This window comes from Lupinus angustifolius, chromosome LG10 (genome assembly GCF_001865875.1).
Source record: "Lupinus angustifolius cultivar Tanjil chromosome LG10, LupAngTanjil_v1.0, whole genome shotgun sequence".
Classification (NCBI taxonomy): Eukaryota; Viridiplantae; Streptophyta; class Magnoliopsida; order Fabales; family Fabaceae; genus Lupinus; species Lupinus angustifolius.
The window spans coordinates 1,174,684-1,193,596 of NC_032018.1; the positions used below are offsets into that span (position 1 = coordinate 1,174,684).

At 31.0% G+C, this 18,913-nt stretch overlaps 4 protein-coding genes across 4 annotated transcripts; 2 read left to right on the plus strand and 2 right to left on the minus strand.

The window, feature by feature from the left end:
* LOC109358150 (ethylene-responsive transcription factor ERF084) lies at positions 973 to 1,798 on the minus strand. Its single transcript, XM_019602227.1, has one exon. It carries the CDS (start codon positions 1,783 to 1,785, stop codon positions 1,162 to 1,164), a length of 624 nt encoding a protein of 207 aa, XP_019457772.1. The 5' UTR covers positions 1,786 to 1,798; the 3' UTR covers positions 973 to 1,161.
* LOC109358873 (F-box/LRR-repeat protein 14) lies at positions 5,439 to 7,759 on the minus strand. The gene is made up of 2 exons (XM_019603353.1): positions 7,628 to 7,759; positions 5,439 to 7,085 (listed from the first exon to the last, which is right to left on the minus strand). Exon 2 carries the CDS (start codon positions 7,070 to 7,072, stop codon positions 5,660 to 5,662), a length of 1,413 nt encoding a protein of 470 aa, XP_019458898.1. The 5' UTR covers positions 7,073 to 7,085; positions 7,628 to 7,759; the 3' UTR covers positions 5,439 to 5,659.
* On the plus strand, positions 9,953 to 13,251 carry LOC109357653 (transcription factor NAI1-like). Its single transcript, XM_019601640.1, has 4 exons — positions 9,953 to 10,083; positions 10,208 to 10,693; positions 12,443 to 12,829; positions 13,057 to 13,251. Exons 1-4 carry the CDS (start codon positions 10,048 to 10,050, stop codon positions 13,141 to 13,143), a joined length of 996 nt encoding a protein of 331 aa, XP_019457185.1. The 5' UTR covers positions 9,953 to 10,047; the 3' UTR covers positions 13,144 to 13,251.
* LOC109358127 (transcription factor bHLH18-like) lies at positions 17,954 to 18,907 on the plus strand. Its single transcript, XM_019602203.1, has 2 exons — positions 17,954 to 18,435; positions 18,742 to 18,907. Exons 1-2 carry the CDS (start codon positions 18,061 to 18,063, stop codon positions 18,811 to 18,813), a joined length of 447 nt encoding a protein of 148 aa, XP_019457748.1. The 5' UTR covers positions 17,954 to 18,060; the 3' UTR covers positions 18,814 to 18,907.

Genomic DNA, 18,913 nt, shown 5'->3' on the forward strand with positions numbered 1-18,913 from the left:
AATTAACTATTATTTACATGTTCATTAATGTAATCACTTAAATGATCTATATTTATTTATTAAATGTGTGGGTGCAATCGGTCAATCAAAGGTGCTATACATATCAAATCCCTATTACTTGTGTGAAAGGATGCAGATGCAGGTCTGCTGCGACCAATGCAAAGATATTTTCATCATCAAACTATATTATTTCTATAATCTATATGTACCAATTCTTTAAAAAAAATATACAGAAAAAATTCAATTTTTCTTCTTCAAACCATTTACCAAGTCGGTATGATGGAGTTCACATCTACTGTCATACTCTTTTATGTCATTCAAACCATTTAATAATTTTAAATGAATAAATTTTTTTCATCCATTCAGATGTGATTATCTTCTTCCCTATTCTTGAAGAGTTAAACACTCCTTTTTCTTGTTTTTTATTTGACAATTTGAGGGTGTCATACTCGTGATTTTACCACTCTTTTGTTTATTACTAATACCAGTTTAATTTGTACATGAGAAGGATATTGATGATTGGTATTTGTATTATTTTCTCGGAGACTGGCTCATTGGGTCTGCCACATGTGTGTAATCTTGGAAAATGGAAGACAAATATTCATTCAAGACAGAAAGAGAAGCATAGACAAATATAAAAATATGGGTCCTCCAACGTAAGATTTTGCAGTCCTCGGTTACACTTCCACAACATTGATTACTCACTTATTCTTTTCACTTTTTATCCTAGCCCCATGTTTTGATCTCTTGTTTTCTCTACCACTGAAAGTGCCAAATACAAGGACAAGGCTAGGAATATAATACAAGTCAGTGTTGTATGCTTTCTTAGTTTCTTATGCTCTATGCATGTACTTCAAAACCCAACTTACAAGTGAATGTGTTGTATGATTTCAGATAAATAATGTGAATGTGTTGGATTCATTCGGAAGCATGGAATGATTTCTCATACAATATAATATGGTGAAATAATGATTTGTGGAAACACATTCATAAAAAAAGTGCTCCTTCATTAACATGAGTACACAGGTTCGTCCAAAAATAAGCACCATCATAAGCCCTATTCCCATGCATTACCCCATAAACAAAAATAAGCACATACTGCTTAATTTCTTATACATGCAAATTCTACTACTACTAATAAACTAATCCTACAAGTTAGTTCTAAGATTGTGCATCACCCAATATACATATTTCACTATTCGACATCACTATTCCATTATCTCTTGCAACTTGAGGAACCCCATTACTGAACAATTGAGATACAGAGGTAACAACACAGCACTTCCTCTCAGTAATGCCACGTGTCCCTTTAGGTTTACGTGTCACCGTTTTCTCTTCCGTGGATGAAGAAGAGGAAGTTGACGGTGGAAACACCGACGGTATCTCGAAGTTGGTTCGAGCTTTGGAACCTCTCAATCGCCTCGCTGCTGCGTCATAAGCACGCGCCGCCTCCTCCGCTGTGTCAAAGGTTCCTAGCCAGTGGCGGCACCGACCGATACGGTCTCGTATCTCCGCAGACCATCTTCCCCATGGCCTCTTCCTCACTCCTCTGTATCTCTTACTCACACTGAGATTTGTTTTCACTTCGTTGTTATTTTTAGTTGTCGTTTTGAGGTTGTCGTTTTTGCCTCCGAAAAGGACTTGTTGGCCAACAATGGCAGCGATTCCTTCGAGATTCATTTCACTGGTTTGAGGTTGAAGATGACATGGTGGTGGTGGTAGTGGTGGTGGAGAGAGGAAATTGATGAAGTTCAGTGATTCTGGTGCTTGATGATGAAGAAGCATTTTCTGGAATATAATGAAGGGTTGTAGTTTTGAATTGAAGTTGGTGTGTTATGGACACAATATTTATATACAACTTTAATTCATTTTAAAATGTGTGTTAAAAGATTTCTACATTAAATGTTATTAGTCATTTCGATGTTATTAGATTTCACTTCAACAAAAATATGTTTTTGAAGTGGAAATGAGATTATAGATAAAGAAAAATGAAAGTGTTGATATAGATATTGCTGTCAATTTGGACAAGACCGTAATCTTTCATACTTACACGCTTGTCTTTCCTCCTAGGGTAAGTAAACCTTTTGGAAGGTCATCAACACTCCTAGCCCCGTTTCTACCCTCTAAACTATTTAGAATATAAATATTACTAATAACTAAATCAAAAGAGAAATTAAGAGTATGCAGGTGCAAAAAACTTTAAAAAATCTAGTTGGAAATTACATTTTGTAACTAATGTTTGCTCGTTCAAAGAAAATTTGACCATTTAAGTTAGTTGAAGTTTAATGCAAAAAATTTATTGAGGAAAAATGTCATGCCAAAAGAAATACAACACACTTTTTTTGAAGACTATGTCAATACATCAACATTCTTTAATGAACATATTCTTTTTTGTGTGAATGATAGCATGTTTTTAATGAAGGATAGAAGATTATTCTCTCAATATATAAGACTTTTGAAATGAGTATTAATTTATCTCTTTTTCAATAAAGTTCTTTTATATACATGAAAGGAATCCAAGTAGACATATTTGAAGTTATAAATATATAATTTGTTTGTTGTGTCAAAGTTAAAATAAGGATATACATATATGTATTTGATTTCTTTATTAAGTATTACAGAAAGTGCCCCTAGTTGGGTACCTTGAATTATGGCAGAAAGGAAGGGAGAGGGGTATTAGCCAGGGTAAAGTAAGGGTAGAGAGTAGTGATTTGTGTGTTATGATTGATGATGTTGAAGATGAAAATGTTAATACTAGTGTATAGTATAGTATGATTGATGAGATTAGATATGTAGGTTCGTCATGGTGGCGTCAAAGATAAGATTGTTTTCTTTGACTATCATTGCACTTTCACCATTGGGATGATAATATTTTTCTGATCATTAACTAGTATTGCATACGTACGTACACGGTATAAAGTACAAACCCTGATCAATGAACTGCTATATCTGCTGTGCTTCATTAATGCACCGTTCATGCAATCATTCAAATACTTTAATTTCGTTTAGTGGTAGGATAATATAATATAGAGTAATATAAGATATCTTTATCATAAACTTTTAGTAAAAAGTGTAGTAAAAAGTGTACATCTATGAGCTATAATATTTATCTAGTTGAGTAGTGTAATACTATTTACACAATCTTGTGTCACAAAATAGTGAGATGCTAAGAAAGATTTGATTACGTTATGAATCCTGTCAGGTTCAGAATTTATTATGTATAGTTGCATGATAGCTGATAGCTAATAGATTAGACGTGAATTACGTTTTATATAAAATTCTTATATGCAATAAAAATCTACCTTTATATTTTTAGATATCTTATGACTTATGTTGTGCTACTCTAGTGTTGCAGTCCGTGACGGAGAGCAAGAGAATAACAGGGACTTGCTAACACAATTTTTCATTATTATTATTATGATGCACAAATATTTTTATATGTGATTTATATTTTGTAAGAGTTTAATAATTCTATTATACTTAGTAACTAATATATTTATAAAAAAAACATGTTAAAATTTTATACATTATCATTGTATCACTCAATATTCATATTTAATCACTATTAACTTTTAAAAAATAATACAAATAAATGGTAGAAAGTGTTATAACTATGTATAGATCTTTACAATAATATATATATATAATACACTCTAAAATTTATATTATATCTTCCTCACAATCTAATTTTTTGGATTCACCTTATTGAAGTAATATTATTGTAATGCATAAGGTGATAAAATGGTTAAAATAAAGAATTTAAGAAGTGAAGTGAGAAGAAGATTAAGAGTTAAAATCTAACATAGTAAAAACTATAGACATACTAATAATATTTGCAATAAAAAATGTTAACTTTATATTACATTGAATATACTAATATCGTCCAAAGTTGTCTTTAATTGAAATGAAACTTGGAAGTCAAACTTGTTAATTAATAATTAGCCTATGTGTCCATGCAAAAGAATCGACACGACACTCTCCCTCAAACATGCACGCACACACATACACTAGTTTTGGACATTTTCCTAGGTGGCTTTGCAAGTAACATACTTGTGTGTATGTGTGAAACCACAAAGAATGTTGGTCCATAAGCTCTAAATAAACCCTTAAAAAGTAAACATGGTCAAGCATATGCTATAGCTATTGTGTGAAGACTTTGTTTTTAAGTGGTTTGGGAGAAAGAGAAGGTGTGTTTTCCCAAGATAGAAGGGTGAAGCACGCGAAGTTTTTGGGTTTTGCATAGTGCTCTCACTCTATGGACCAAGAGATTTGTCCTACTTGCATGGAGAGAAGAGTTATAGTGGTTAGGGTTACCTCTTTGCCTTTGGGTTTTGAGAAAGAAAGGGAGAGAAAGTGGATGGAAAAATCCCAAGAAGAAAAGAGACAAAGAAAGCGTGTTATAATGATATCTTTATCATTTTCCTACTCTAGTGGTGTGCAATTTTGTGCAAGTTTCTATCTCATATTTGCAAGTTTTATGGCTTTGTGGGAATTGTGAATATTTGTCTACATAATGCAACCTTTTTGTGTCTTCTCTTATGGTCAATCTCTGCTCGTGCTTTTGAATATTCTTTCGTATCTATGTTTCCATTTCATGAAAATAGTAAAATGTAGGTTACCTAGAAAGATATGGGATTTAGGACTCTATGAAGTTGAGCTTCTATACCACTAGTCTAGTACATTAGTTTTCCACTAATGACCCGTGTAAAATTTTGAAGTATTATATTAATCCCGGAGGATAAAAAGTTAAAATTTAAACTGAGATAACGTTTATTGAAAAATTGAGTTCATTATTTCATTTTTGTATTTCATTATTATTTAGTATTATATTAATCTCACATACCAACAAAACATTGATTTAATAGTAAAAGGTCCTAATAGATTCTCAAATATACCAAAATGTCAAATGTTCGATTCTTGTGAGCGACACTTGTTGGAAAAGTCACACACCTTGAAAAAATTTAATTCCTTACACATAAAGGTTAATTCCTTAGTGGAAATACCCTTAGCTATACTAAAAAAAATATTAATCTTGTAATTTGAGGTTTTTCATATGAGTAGGGTGTGGTTTCTTATTTGTGGGGTGTAAAAACCCAGCCCCTTTATTAATTGGATCATAAGGAATTAGGATTCTGCAGGCTATCTTCTTTATTTTGAAAAGGCCCAAAATCACTTGAAATCCAAACTATTGCCTTGAGCTGGAACATTCATATATGCATACGAGTGCCTTGTCAACATTCTCTTTTCCATTCAAAACTTTGCAATTTGAATTGATAGACCCGAATACAAACATGCTTTTAATTAAGATTTGATTTTTATAGTTATAGTAGGTTTTTAGGGAATGTAAGACAATCACTAGTTCATGAATCAAAAGACTACTACACCAATGGTACATGCAAGAAATTCCAAATTCAAATATGCAGTGCAGCATTAGGCTATGTAATATAAATCATATATTGCTAGGAATTCATTTATTTCATAACAACATATAGTGATATATATACCGAACTAAATTACAGCACCAGAATAGTGAAGTATGTATGTGTGATATATACAACATAGATAAGCATTGTGGATAGTGTAAGTATCTACAGAAGGCCATGAAAACTACACAAAACAAAGACAGTTCACTATGTCCATAAAAGTAAACCAAGCAGGTTCAGTACATCCAAGACAAGTCTAGCCTGAAAGACACCGACTTTGCAGCTCCTTGAACACCTCTTTCAGAAATTTGAGGACAATCTTCAACAGCCAAGGAATCCAATTTGAATGATCCAACAAGTGGCTTTAATCCATCATCAGAGACCCCCAAACACTTGCTTATATGTAAAACGCGCAGTCGAGGAAACTGGCTCACAAGCTGTAACCCCTCATCACTAATCTCTTGGCATCTCACAAGTTCAAGTGATTCAAGATATTCTGCCGAGCAAAGAGCTTCCATCCCAACATCATTGAAGGAATAAACATGATCAAGAGCGAGCTGCCGAACTGGGCATTTTTGAATTAAACAAAGTATTCCACTTAACGTGAATGAGGAGGATGAAGGGAACTCCCCATCCGAAAAAGATATCCTGACTGATTCAAGCTTCGAGCAATTTTCTGCTAAGGCATCCAGACTCTCGTCTGTTAATCTCAATGGATTGTTCACCAATGATGGCAGAGAAAAATCAGATGGAACTCTGAATGAAACTGACTTAAGGTTACTTGATCTTTGAGACAAACATATAATGTCAAAGTCCCTTACCCCAACACACATGTCCAAGTGAACTTTTTCCAAGTTTCTGCACTTCCCTAACACACAAGCAAGCCCTCTACCCGAACTAATGATGCAATTTACCAAACTTAGTTCCAACATATTCTCACACGCGACATGCTGCTTCTGCCACCTATCTACAGATAATCGATCATACACTTTCATATATCGGTAATTCGGATCCACCTCAAATTGCAACCTTTTAAGTTTCTGCCAACCAGGACCAAGCTTGATCAAGTCACCTTCACCAATGGCTCGACAATTCTTAATAGACAGGTCCTCAAGTGTTCCAAGCTTGCCAAGGTATTCAAGCCACTCCACACTACTTACATTAAGGCATCTAATAAGGTGAAGCCTAGAGAGGTTCTTGCAACCCACAACAAGAGAGAGTATGCCACAACCAGTGATCCTCGGTGTAAAATTCAACCTCAAAGACGACAATTTGGAACATGAAGCCAAGTAACGAAGACCAACATCAGTTATAAACGTACAGTAGCTCAATGCGAGATCACATAGACAAGGGCACTGATTCGCAAGAAGTAATAACCCTTTGTCATCCAACTGTTTTCCTAGTTTTGACATCCAACCAGAATATGTAATCTCAATTTTGGACAAATTACGGAACCTAGAGCATAGACAAGTCAATGCTTCATCTGCAGGATCCATTCCACATCCAACCCTTAATGAATTCCTTTGTGAATTATCCAATTGATAAAGGCGTTTACAGGTTAGGGAAAGAGAGTTTCTATCAATGGTTTTCTCTACCCTACTCAATATATCCCATAATATATGATCTGGTATGTTATCTATCAACATCATCAAGTTTCCTCCTCTGCAAAAAAAAACACCTTACATCAACACCTAAGTAATTAAATTGGGAATTTTCTTATATAAGAACGAAACTAGTGTTTGGCATGCAGACAAAACAGAATAAATGTTGGTTTTATGTGGAACATCAAAATAAGGCGTCCCGTTCCTTCCGGAGAGTAGACGTAACTAGTCTTACCCTCCGAAGCACGAAGAGGTTGTTTCCAGAATTTGGACATATGACCTCCCGTAGTCACAAGACAAACAAACTTACCGTTGAACCGAGACTGAGACCGAACATCGATGTCACTTTTTAATCACAAATTCTTCTCTTAAAAATTATACGACACGTATATTGAATTCTGATTTGTCTCATTCAAACACGTCTACCAAAAGCTACCTAAATTTCATCCTCACGTATAAGCAAATAACCAGATAAAACATATAATGAAAATTAAAGAATTGATTCATCCAAAAATGACAGGAACAACTGAAGATTAAGAATGAGAGTTAATTCTGTTTCATAATAAATAAGTAAGATCTGAAAGAAAACTAAATTCCTTTTACCTGCGCTGGTAATATGATATGAAAGAGAAAGGAATCAAAGAGGAAAGGAACGAAAGAAGAAAAGAATTGAAGTTGTTCTGTTTCTCTTTATGATTTTGTTATTCAACGAGAGTTTGTCACAAGTCACAACATCACAATTATCAAAGACATTGCCTAAGCCCAAACTCAAAGCTCCTCGTTTTTTTTCTTCTGGACAAGTGAATTGGGCCATCTATATATTAGAGTTAGAGTATTTATATTTATTTTTACACTGTCAGCAAATCATCTATCTTGATTTATTAAATATTATTGACTCTTAAACAAAAATAATGTAAATTAATAATGCACGACATGATGATAGTGTAAAAAAGATTTACAGTGTCAGTGTATAGATTTTAAACTATTATTTTTATTTTGCAACAATGTTATTTAATTTACTTGTTTGGATAGGATTTAAGTAAAACAGAACATGGTTGAGAGATACAATTAAAGAGTGAGAAAGCTATAAGTTCTATTTGTAATTGCATATCTATGAACAACCAAAAGGATGATGTAAAGTATAAGACACAATATCTTTAATAACTACATGCAAGTAAGAAATAATATATCACCCCTTATTTTGATAAATTTTTATTCTATGGTTACAAATTAATAATAGAGAAAAAAAACATATGCAACGACAATGTAAATTTTTTACACTGTTACTATAACATCCGATAGTGGTTTATGTCACTGTATCAAATTAGTTTTTTTTCGATCGGAAAAATTGTATTAAAGTGAGCATAAGAGGTGTCCACCCAATACAAGAGAAAGATCAAGTAATGATCTTCTTAGAACTTAAAATGATACAAACTTTTGGATCCATTCACCAATTTGCAAAAGATAAAGAAGAAGTGTTGTTTGTAACATTGATGAACCAAATCCAAGATCTAGTTTGTATTAAATCAAATAAATGCACATAGCTTGGTGTCTTCTCGGAAAAAATTGCTTCATTTCACATAATCCAAATGAACCAAACCACCGCAAACTAAAGCAATCGCCATAGATTAGCATTAATTCCTCTTCCAAGCAAGTTATGAAGATTGAAAAGATCAAGAATTGTAGATGGTAATGTAAATGTAATCTGCAGCCAAGAGTAAAACATTTTCCAAACACTTGCAACAAAGTCACAATATATAAACAGGTGATCAATAGACTCAACATGATTATTGCATAACATACAAGTCATATCGTTGATCCTAAGAATAATATTTCTTTTAAATAGCTCATCCGTCATTGGAAGTCTTCTTCTCAGCAACTTCCAAACAAAACAACAAATATTTGAAGGGACACAGTTAATCCAACACTTTTTTAAAACGTTATGCAAAGGAGATTGTTGTTGATTCAGGTGAGTCAAGTAGGAGTCATCTGACCCCCATTTCCAAGTATCCAAAGTATTCATTTTACAAGAATGGTTATGAATCAAAACATACAAATTCATAGCAAGAGTCTTCTCTCTACCAAATAAGCTTCTCCTCTCTATCAAATTAGTAATATAGAATAGATAGTTATGCGGAAGCTCTTACATTAATCACAATTGTGGTTTTCTGTGTCATTATATGATTATGACATTATCCCCTCTCACTAATTTTCCTCTTATCTGTTAAGATTTTTATCCAAATAGTTGATTTTGAATAAATTTATATTTTAATTCATTACTATATGACTAGAATTTTAAATACAAAAATCGAGTTTAATGGTTGTGTATATATAATTTTTAAATAGTTTGGTTGCATTGAAAATTGATAGTTCCGTGAAGTAAAAAGTGATATTTATAAATTATAAATGTAGATAAACTCCTTACTATTTAGCAAGTGATATATATATATATAATATTTCAATTAAAATGACATTAAAAATTATACATATAATTAAATCCACTTACACAAAACATTATTGATTTTTTTCTTTCCTTTTTATAATGAGATAAGGGAGTTGAGGACAAATGAGATGGATAACTAACAGAGCGTTGTTGATCTAGAGATGTAAAATCTCACTTGATAATCAAGGTTGAATGTTTGATTTTTAAGAATAACACTTATTTGAAGAAATAGTTATAAACCTCGAAAAAGATTAATTCCTTACTAAAGAAAGATAAGAAAATATTATCGGTATCATATGAATAAAAATATTGTCTAATGAGGGTAGAGGCTAGGTGAGTCATGTCAATGGCCCATCCTGGTCCTTACTCCTTTGTCTTGTCTCCATTAAAAATTACAACCATTAGATGAATAGGCGTACCTAAAATCTAACGGTGGATATAGAAGTTGCACGTGTATTTTCCTTTTTCTCCCTATTCCCCTCTTCCATATCTACCATAAAATGGCCTTCAAGATTTCTCATTGAATCATTACTAGCCATTTTTGCAAGTGTTGTGCCCAAAAACCCCAACAACAATAACAATGGAGGTGCCATGGCAAAACTTTCTCTCCGATATGGTAATAATTGAAATTATTAACAGACAACACAAAATATGTTTATTTAGTATGTATTTCTATAATTAGGTTAGTTGTTATATTTTTATTATAAGTTAATAATACAAGTATGTGTGAATTGTTGTAGGAAATGGAAGAGGGTGATTTGTTCAATGAAAGCAATAAGAACTCGCTTGATGATCATGATTTGGTTCTTGGAAAGTTCCTTCATCAACCAGCTTTTTCATCTGAGAGTGAAAGTCTATATCCTCCAAATAACGTTGGAAGTTGTTTATCTTTTGAGGACACTACTACAGACAACAACTATAGCAAACTTTTAACCAAGAGCAATAGCTCCAACTCTATAGCATCTCAACATGTTCCACAAAAAGTGGTTACTGCAACTGCTACTTCTCCAACATCATATGTTTTGTCTTTTGATGAATCCACTGTTAATGGGAAAAAGTGCAAAGCTAATAGTAGTGACCAATCAAAAGGGGATAACATATCAACTTCAAGGAAGAGTAGAAACTCTTTGGAGAGTCTGAACCATATCATGGCTGAGAGAAAAAGGAGACAAGAATTGACTGAGAGGTTTATAGCACTTTCAGCTACTATTCCTGGCTTGAAGAAGGTTAGTCATTCATTGCATTATCATTTCACATATTTTCACAAGATTTTTGCTATTCCTATAGAGATTTTTCCCTGCAAATTATCTTTCTAATAAAGATAGTATTGTTCAATAAAGAAATAAATACTTCAAATAACTAATAATTTTCTAAGGGGATGGTATAAGCAATGCATATTGTTATATTGGTTTAGGAAGGAAAAATGATAATTTGGTATTATGAAATGATATCTTTAACTTGAGATTTGTAAACTTTGTGTTGACATGTTTTTTATTTTATTTCTTAATTAATGTGATTCAACCAAAAATGTTTCTTATAGTTATAATTTTACATACTTATTAATCATCAAACACATTTTAGAATGTTTTTATAATATTTTTTGTAAAATATTTTATATTTTCTATGCAACATTTATTATTTTTCTCCCTATTTTTCCAATATTAAAAGGTTTGAATATCTCTACCTTTTTATTATTATGATCGAGAATATCAGTTAATTAACAATATTATTTAAATGTAAGAATGAAGAATGTAATATTATAATATTTTTTTAAAATGTACAAGTTAGTTAGAAATATGTTATAACAAGGTGTAGAGAACTAGAGATAGAGAATAATTTGGTAATGGCAGTATTTTTATAACTTTAAATAAAAGTAAGTCATACGTATAATTAGTATAATATATATATATATATATATATATATATATTATGAATATTTTTTAAAGTTTCAAAAAAAATTGTTGGTATAATTTATTCTTAAAACAATGTGGGGTTTTGGGTAAGCAGATATTAAGAAACACATTTGTGTTTGATTCTCTCTGTGGTGAATTATTGTACTAGGGATGAGCGACTTTAATACATGGATTGATGGCAATCATGTCATGGAGACAGAAATGGCTGTATCCACAACAATAAAACTAGAAATAGAGAAAGATAACAAGAACACGGTTCTCTACAATTCTATATCTCAACATGATTCTTTCATAAAATATTTTGTTACAATTATAAGATATTTAATATTTTTATACAATACTTTTGCATCAATTATATTCTAGTTATCACACAGAGAGAGAAAATGAGATGGACTGAGTATATAATTTAGATTTATAAAAAGAGTCGAATATCCCTGCATTGACTATATAAAGTTTTCTATACGTCAATAATCTATGATCTTCCATTTACATTACTTTTTATTTGAGAGATATTAAACTAACACGTGAATGATAGGTATTTTACAACAATATAAAAAATTTCTTATACTTTCCATATAAATATATTAAATTAAACTATTATAAAAAAATATGCTAACATCAACGTTTTAATTTCACTAATACCCAGCCTAATAATGGGTCACGTGGACACTCATTATGAAATAATAAAAAACAATTTTTTATTGTTAAATGATATATTGAATGTTTGAAAAAAAATATATTATATTTGGTATCCATTAAAAAATGACACTAGTTAGGCATACTCGTAAATTAAATAGAAAGAGAAGTTTTATTTTTAAAATATTTGTTTCCTTTTCATTGAATGTTGATTTGCTAGCTTTTATATGATTATTATATGAGATTTGTTGTTCATATAATCTTGCTGTGTAAATCAGTGACGTTTTCTGTGGATTCATTCCAAGGCAATTATGGATTTATGGCCCACATAAACTAAGAAAAATGTAAAAAATAATTAACCAAAATCTTTCTATAGATTTGTTTCAATATTTTATACCAATCATGAAATAATTTTCTCATGTCTAGATTGACAAGGCCTCAATACTTAGTGAAGCAATCACTTATGTGAAACAACTTAAAAAAAGAGTAAAAGACCTTGAGGAACAAAGATGCTACAAGAAGATAAGAGTAGAATCAGTGTCATTCATCAATAAAGCCAACTTCTACAGTGATGAAGGTTCTGTTTCTAGTGAAAAAACAAATTTTGATGATAGCCATGAAGTTAATGTAGCACTCCCTGAAGTTGAAGCAAGAGTGTTGGAAAAAGAAGTACTAATTCGCATTCATTGCAAGAACCAAAATGGCACTATGCTCAAAATATTGACCCATCTTAAAAGTCTAGACCTCTCCACAATAAGCAATAGTGTCTTGCCATTTGGGAATTCTGTTCTTGACATTACCATTATTGCTCAGGTACACAACAATAATAGATTAAAGGAATATATCATTTGACTTATTCTAAGAAATGGGAATTATTTATCTTAATCATTATATACATATAAGAGTAAAGTTTTAATCTCAATTATTGATGTATACTTATATTATTGAGATTTATTGTTCTAATGACAATGACAACTATTCCTACAAATGAATACTAGTAATATTTTAATTAGAATTTTATTGAAAAAACTATGGTGCAGATGGGTGACAAGTACAACCTAGCAGTGAAGGAACTAGTGAAAAGCTTGAGGCTGGCTCTGTTGGAGTCACGTGACGTATACCAATGAATACTGATTCATATGTTCTCAATGATTTTGATGTTTTTGAGTGGCTTTGCACTTTTACCTAATATTTCTTCTTCTGCTTGATTGAAATGAATAAAGTTTTCATGTCCCATAAAAACCATAAACTAATTAAATTCCAATAAATAATATACAAATATTAATTTATATTTTTAAAATTTTATTTTTAATAAGATATTACTTTTTAATTGGAGAGACCCAAATAAAATATAAAAGAGATAAATGATCTCAGTTCGCCTAATCTTGAATAAAGCACCTTCTAATTTTTATGTAAATGGGTAATTAACTATTTTTTTATCTTAAATTGGTCAGTGAGTTAAAATCACTATATCGTGAGAATTGGATTAGACGGTCTGACCTGTCTGATCGCTGACTAGATTTAAAAATGATTTTGATTTACAGTCTTAATTATATAAGGATTGGACTGCTTTCAATCGAAGACCGTTCGAGCGTGTTAAACCGGATTAACCTATGAAGTAAACCGGACGGTTTACTTAAAAAATTTAAAAAATTCAATACTACTTTAATTTTTTTGTTTTACTTCGGTCGATAAAAGATAAAGTGATGTTATTCAATATAATTATACATAATTATTAATTATATAAAATTTTACATTTATATATATTTTTTTAGATAAAAATTATTTCATTCAGTCAGATCAGACGGTTTAACAATTTAAATCAGTTAAACTTAATAAGTGACATCTTCCAGTTTGATGTCTCAATCGGGAATATTAATAGGTACGTGAGGCTAACTCTCTCAGCGGATATTTTTTTCCCACAACACTAAAACCTGAGACTTTGCTTAAGGGAAATCAAACATGTATCACTTGAACCAACATTCGTTGGTGGTCGATCTTTTGATTGATAGATATGGACGGGCCCCATAGGCATAATCCAAATTTTCAACGATAGTTGTTACTTAATTATGCTAACAAGAAGACATGAATTGCGATTTAGGATGGGTTGCCTTGCCCCTTGATAGTAATAATTAAACAATGAGCCTTTGTTTTCAGCAGCAGTTAGCTATTTTGGATTCTAACAATATAATAAGAATCACGTTGGCTGTGTACAGTGTACCAACACAAACAAATCAGTGTATTTCATTTTAGTGGGGTCAGATTTGTAAAAGTTGTAATGATCATGTCTACTTTACATTTGAAGTTGAAAACCCAAATTCAAATATTATATTTAATTATTTATACATCACATGGGTTATGTTGAACTGAGTTTTATCACTATATTACAGGTTATTTGATTCAATAAAACTTGCCATAGATTTTTCACTAGATCATTATTCATCTGCAATATAAAGTTATGTATCAACTTCAACTTACCATGGATTTTCATTCTTGGTTCAGTGGTAAGGTATATTAATGTCGTCAACAAAAAATGAAAAGCAGCCAACATATTGAGCAAATTGGTCAAACTACTTAGTGTCAATGAGATGTTGATGTGAGGTTCTATGAGCCACATCAATATTATGGAGATTATGCCACTTATTTATGTGGTGATTATGTCTGTCCTACACTTTGTGCCATTTCATGTTTCATAGACATGTAATTAGTCAGAAAAATATATTGAAGTTAAAATTTAATTATTAAATATTTTTTTGACTAACCATAAACTCATGGTACATATAGTGGGACAAAATGTGAGACAACATATATCTTTCCTTATCTTACAATGACATTTTTTCTTATTGACAATCATTTTGCCACTTATTTCCTTTTCCTGAGGATTAGTTATATTAGTATTTATATCATTTGTATTGATTTTGTTATTATCTTATCATTTGTATTGATTTTTAGCTGTATAATAAATTACTTTAAATGATTAATGTTTGAATTTTTTTAGTACTACTAATAGTATATTTTTCAGGTTGCGTGACTACTTTTCTTAACAAGTACCCCTTCTAAAAATCAAACTCTTAACCTTTTGGTCATATTATGATTCTAACATTACCTTACATCAAACTTTATTCCTATAAATTTCTACATATGATATGTCTTAAGCTCATGAGATTGCCTCGTAATACTAGTGGTAGGGTCGATACAATAATTGAAAGACAGCCTTGAAATGGACCCACTAGATATATACAATAACTGTTTGTACAACATCGTTAATAATAAACTAATCTTTTTTGGGGTCGTATTTGCCCCATCCAACAAAGTGTAACCCTCTTAAATTGAACTCTCAACCTTAAAGATTCAGTGGGGCCTTGCACCACCATACAAATACTTAATTCAGAATACACTTTACTATAGAAAAAGATAAATACTTGAGCAATCATGTAATGTAACTGACATGTACTGTCATATCTATCTATAACAATACCAACATCTTTTTGATGTAATCCTCATCTGTCGTATCATGAAGGGAGAGGAAAACACATAAGCAACCAAGTTGTACATTTTTGAATAAATAGGCATCATCATTATAGTTACATTGTGTTTATGATCAATTATAAATAAACGCAGGAAAATATCACCAATTTAGTCACACTTATCATTATAGAGATTGCCAAATAAAACTGCACTATCACAGCACAATTTCTATTTTGATTGCATATCACAATTTAGAATGCATGTTCTCATGAGAAAGATACTAGCTAACATGGTTTCTATTGGGTATGAAGCTTCATTTTCTATCACCTTTTTTTGCAGTATAGATAGAGACATTAAAACATAAGGTGTTAGAAATTTTCTTGTAGTACAAGTAGACAGAACGAGAGGAATCTCTAGCATATAGCACTTGTGTCACATTTAGTAATAATTTAATATGTGAAGATTTTGAGTTTCATTATCTTTAATCTTTATAATAAAGGTTGAGGTGATATCTTTAGTAATAATATCCAAAAAAATCATTCAATACTAGAGTGATGGATAAGTATTATGACATGTTACAAAAATTATTTTTTAATAGTTATAATTTTAAGTTATTTTTAATAGAAAATTTTAAAATTAAAAAAAACAAGTGTTATTTTGTATTGTTTTTTGAGAAGAGAGAAGTGTTTTTAAAAACAGCAATGAAACACGCCTAAAACTCTAGTCCGTTGGTTCAAGTGTTACATGGTTAATTCCCCTTAAGCAAGAATCCGGTTCGAGTCTGGTGGATGAAAAAATATCTGCTGGGAAACCAAAATAAAATCAACATCATCATACAAAAGCTAACTTTAAAGACCCAAACAAAAAGAAGTCTCAGTACATACACCATCTCTTGTCTATTTTCATTTTTCTTTTTTAAAGTTTATCCTTCCAACTTATTTTTTAACCACCATAAAAAAATATTACATTCCTTTTTAATCAAATCATTACCTTTCTAACAATAATAACACATTCAAAGTGTCTATTTTGTTAAAATTAAGTATTGGGTTGATACTTAAGATTACGGATAGAAAGTAAAAATCAGAATATAATTAAAAAAAATGTATAATTGAATGTTTTATTTCTAAAACGTCAAATCATTTATAACAAAATGAAAATTTTCTAAACATGCATTATAGAACTTAATTTTATATCTCTATCAAGTTGGAACAACTTCATGCTTTTTAAACATCTGGTCGTGATTATTAATCATTCAAATATCGATTGTTATTTAAAAATAATTTTCTCAACTTTTTTTTGGTTATTAGGAGGGGAAAGAATTTCTTGTAGAAGTACATACCCATACAATTATAACTTTTTTTTGGTGATTATTATTCATTTAAATTTGATCTTATATAATTGTATGATGCACCAAAAATATTATTCAAGTACAAAAGAGAAAGCACTAAGAGAAGTACTTTTTTTGTGTGATTATTATTATTAATTCAAAACTATTTTTGGATATATTTTGTAGGAAAACTAAAAACCTAAATTTGTGATTCTTTTAATTTATCATTTTCAAGAAATTCTATATATTTTTGGGTCGTTACTAATCTAAAGTTAAGAAATTCCTTCGAATAATGGAGGAGAAGTAGCACATAAATGGGTTTCCAATTGGATAATACATAAGCACTAACCACATACATTAGGGTTTTCTTAAAGATGCATTTTAAATTACATCCATTTTCTCTTCCAATATTATATATTTAATTTCATTATGCAAATATACTTTTTTGAACCATTATTCCTAGTACTTGTGGCTTAATTTAAGAAAATCTTATACATTATATCATCATCTATCATCTATAATATGTTAGAGTATGAATATATATGTATGTGTGACAACATCTCAATGAACCATATAATATAACTACCCTTCATTTGTTCTTGTTTCTTAGTTGTCTTGTGTTGGGAAATGGATGATAACATGAATGAATGTTTCAGCAAGAACAATTTTTTTGTTGAAGAGTTCCTTAGAGAGATTTTAGAACCAGAAGAAACCACTACTACCCCTCTCTCCACAATCTTTGGCCAGAACTTGATGATCAAGAATGACTCATCCATCACCACTCAGCAATATGGTGCAGAGAATGTAACATCAACTCCAACAACTTATATACTGTCTTTTGATAAAGCCACTGCATTGTTACCAAGTGGACATGATCCTAATTGTTCTGGTTGGAAAGAGGTTTCTCTTCCCAAGTTGGGAAATCATGCTGCTACAGATTCTTTACCTTTGCCCTTATCAAGGGCTAGCCATGGAACAAAGAAGAGTAGAAGTACTTCTGAGAAAATGGATCATATATTGTCAGAAAGAAATAGGAGACAAGAACTCACAAAGAAGTTCATAGCACTTTCAGCCACTATACCTGGCTTATATATATATATATATATATATATATATATTTATTGTTTAAATCATGATCATGCATGTTATTTTATAAGCAACTTTATTTAACCTTTAAATATAAAAAAAAAACATGATTTATAACCAAAACAAAATATGTCAGACAATTCTATTATGTAATGTGTAATAGATGGATAAGGCTCATGTACTTGGAGAAGCTATAAACTATATGAAACAACTTCAAGAACGTGCAAAAGAGCTAGAAGAATATGTCCAGAAGAAAGGTGTAAAATCAGTGATAAATATAACAAGATCTCATATCTGCATTGAAGATGACACTGGTGTCTGTGAAATGAACACTAATGAAGATTATGGACACAATGAAGCTCTTCCAGATGTTGAAGCAAGAGTCTTAGGGAAAGATGTGCTAATTAAAATTCATTGTATGAAACAAATGGGAATTTTGGTCAAAATATTGTCCCAACTTGAACATCTTCATCTCTCCATATCTAGTACCAATGTCTTGCCATTTGGGAATACTCTTGATATCACCATTGTTGCTCAGGTAATTAAGTAACACCATTTATAGGGTGTCCCCATATACCTCAGATTTTTTGATACTCTTCATATTATGATATATCCAACAGCTATCAGAATTTATTACATATAACATGTTATGCATTGACATTGACATGTCCACCATTCATATGTTAATCATCATTGACTGTTAGACAAAAGTAATACAAATGAACGGTGAATGATGGATTGACCGTGTAAAAAAGATTATATTGATAGTCGATATATATTAAACTCCAAAAATAAGAGGTTATTCCTTTAATTTGTCTGTATTGGTACAAACTATATATTTCAGATGGATGGCAAATACAGCTTGATAGTGAAGGATCTAGTGAAAAACCTGAGACTAGTGACGGTGCTGAAATAATCTGATGTGCAACAATGATGCAAGCTGGCTTATCAAACAAGTAATCTTGTAGTTCAAGGACCTGATTTCAAAGTCGTTTCTATTCAATCGTTTTTTTTTT